The sequence below is a fragment of the Galeopterus variegatus genome, unplaced genomic scaffold (assembly GCF_000696425.1).
Source record: "Galeopterus variegatus unplaced genomic scaffold, G_variegatus-3.0.2 Scaffold1226, whole genome shotgun sequence".
NCBI lineage: Eukaryota > Metazoa > Chordata > Mammalia > Dermoptera > Cynocephalidae > Galeopterus > Galeopterus variegatus.
This window is the reverse complement of record NW_007727337.1, coordinates 161,777-163,432: the sequence shown is the minus strand read 5'-3', so window position 1 is coordinate 163,432 and position 1,656 is coordinate 161,777. Positions and strand designations below refer to the sequence as shown.

General features: G+C 31.9%; 1 protein-coding gene across 1 annotated transcript in view; it reads left to right on the top strand.

Annotated features, from left to right (window-relative positions):
* MORC3 (MORC family CW-type zinc finger 3) overlaps positions 1 to 1,656 on the top strand; it is a 33,599-nt gene that overhangs the window by 8,129 nt on the left and 23,814 nt on the right. Inside the window, exons 6-7 of the mRNA XM_008575720.1 lie at positions 511 to 639; positions 935 to 1,054. Of these exons, the coding sequence (XP_008573942.1) occupies positions 511 to 639; positions 935 to 1,054 (249 nt within the window). The remainder of the gene's footprint in view (positions 1 to 510; positions 640 to 934; positions 1,055 to 1,656) is intronic.

Genomic DNA, 1,656 nt, shown 5'->3' with positions numbered 1-1,656 from the left:
CTTCTGGTCTACTCTGCTTATACATGGGTGCATTATTTAGAATTTTTTTCCTTGTCAATCTTGTATTATTCTCTTGTTTATACTAGAACTTGCCTATTATTTTTGCCTACATAAAATTTATTTTATTTTTGCTTTTTAAATTATAACAATATATCTACAGAAAATGTCCCTTTTTGTATATATATACTTTTTAAAAAAATTAAAATGAGATCATACCACACGTGCTGTATTGTAACTTTTTCACTCAATGATATATCATCATCTGTATAGGTCAGTAGATTGTTTTCTGTCAATCATTTTTACTGACTACAGTATACTGAGTTTATAATGAAAAATATAGTAATCAAATCAGCATAACTCATATAGCTATATATTATTTTATTGAAGAGTTAAAGGATCTTTCATCAGGGCAAGTTGATAGCTTTCTATTTAAATCTATATCTAAGTGATGTTGAGCACATCTGTACATAACTATTGAGAAAGGACAAATATTGCTGTGTTTCTTTGCAGGCTTACTGCAGTATATTATATCTAAAGCCAAGAATGCAGATCATCTTACGTGGACAGAAAGTGAAGACACAATTAGTTTCAAAGAGTCTGGCCTATATCGAACGTGATGTTTATCGACCCAAATTTTTAGTATCCTTTATTTTCCTTTTTATGAAAATAGAATGTACAGATATGTTAATCAAGCATATTTTTATTTATTCTCCCTTCCCCCTTTTTTACCTGATGTGGATTCTAATCCTTTCCCAACTTTGCCCTTCTTTATGTTCTTTTGGACTTACTAAATAATGAAGTCCTGATGTGGATTCTAATCCTTTCCCAACTTTGCCCTTCTTTATGTACTTTTGGACTTACTAAATAATGAAATAGAAAGGATGATTTAAAGGGAGTAAAGTGTTGTGTTCAGAATTTTCCTTAACATTTTGAGACTAAAACAGTGAGAATTACTTTTGGATTCAACTGCAGAAATAAAGATCATTATGGGATAATGATGTATCACAGAAACAGACTCATCAAAGCTTATGAAAAAGTTGGATGTCAGTTAAGGGTAAGCAGTGTCTATTTTTTATAAAAGGTAGAATATGTGAAATAATCTTATTGTGTTTTTTGCCTATGACATTCAAATGTCAATCTTTTAAAAATAACATTAGTATAGTACTTGAACTTTTATATTAATATTTAATTTGATCCTGAACAGTCCTATGAGGGGGACAGAATATTTATCTTATCCCTATTTTATGGATAAGGAGATTGGGACTAATGAAAAAGTTAAACAACTTGCCCAGGACCTAACAGACACACACACATCTTTTGACCGCATATGGATATGGACCTGGTGATTATTTCATACTGAAATGAAATTGGTTGGTTTTCATTAGTGCAGACTGAGGCAGCCTAAAAAGTGGTATCCGATAAGTGATTTTCTTTTCTGGAGTTAGTTCCCAAATATATTAGAAATTTCTCCTAAACAACTTCCATTGTTGTAGGATGATGAAGACAGTCCACCATGTCAAACTGTCTTTACACATTTTCATAGAGAGGCTTTTGGGGTGGGGTGGGATGCATTTTTTATTTTTATTTTTTCCTTTTTTTTGTCTTTTTTACTGACCGGTAACGGGATTGCAACCCTCAGTGTCGCGCCCATACCGG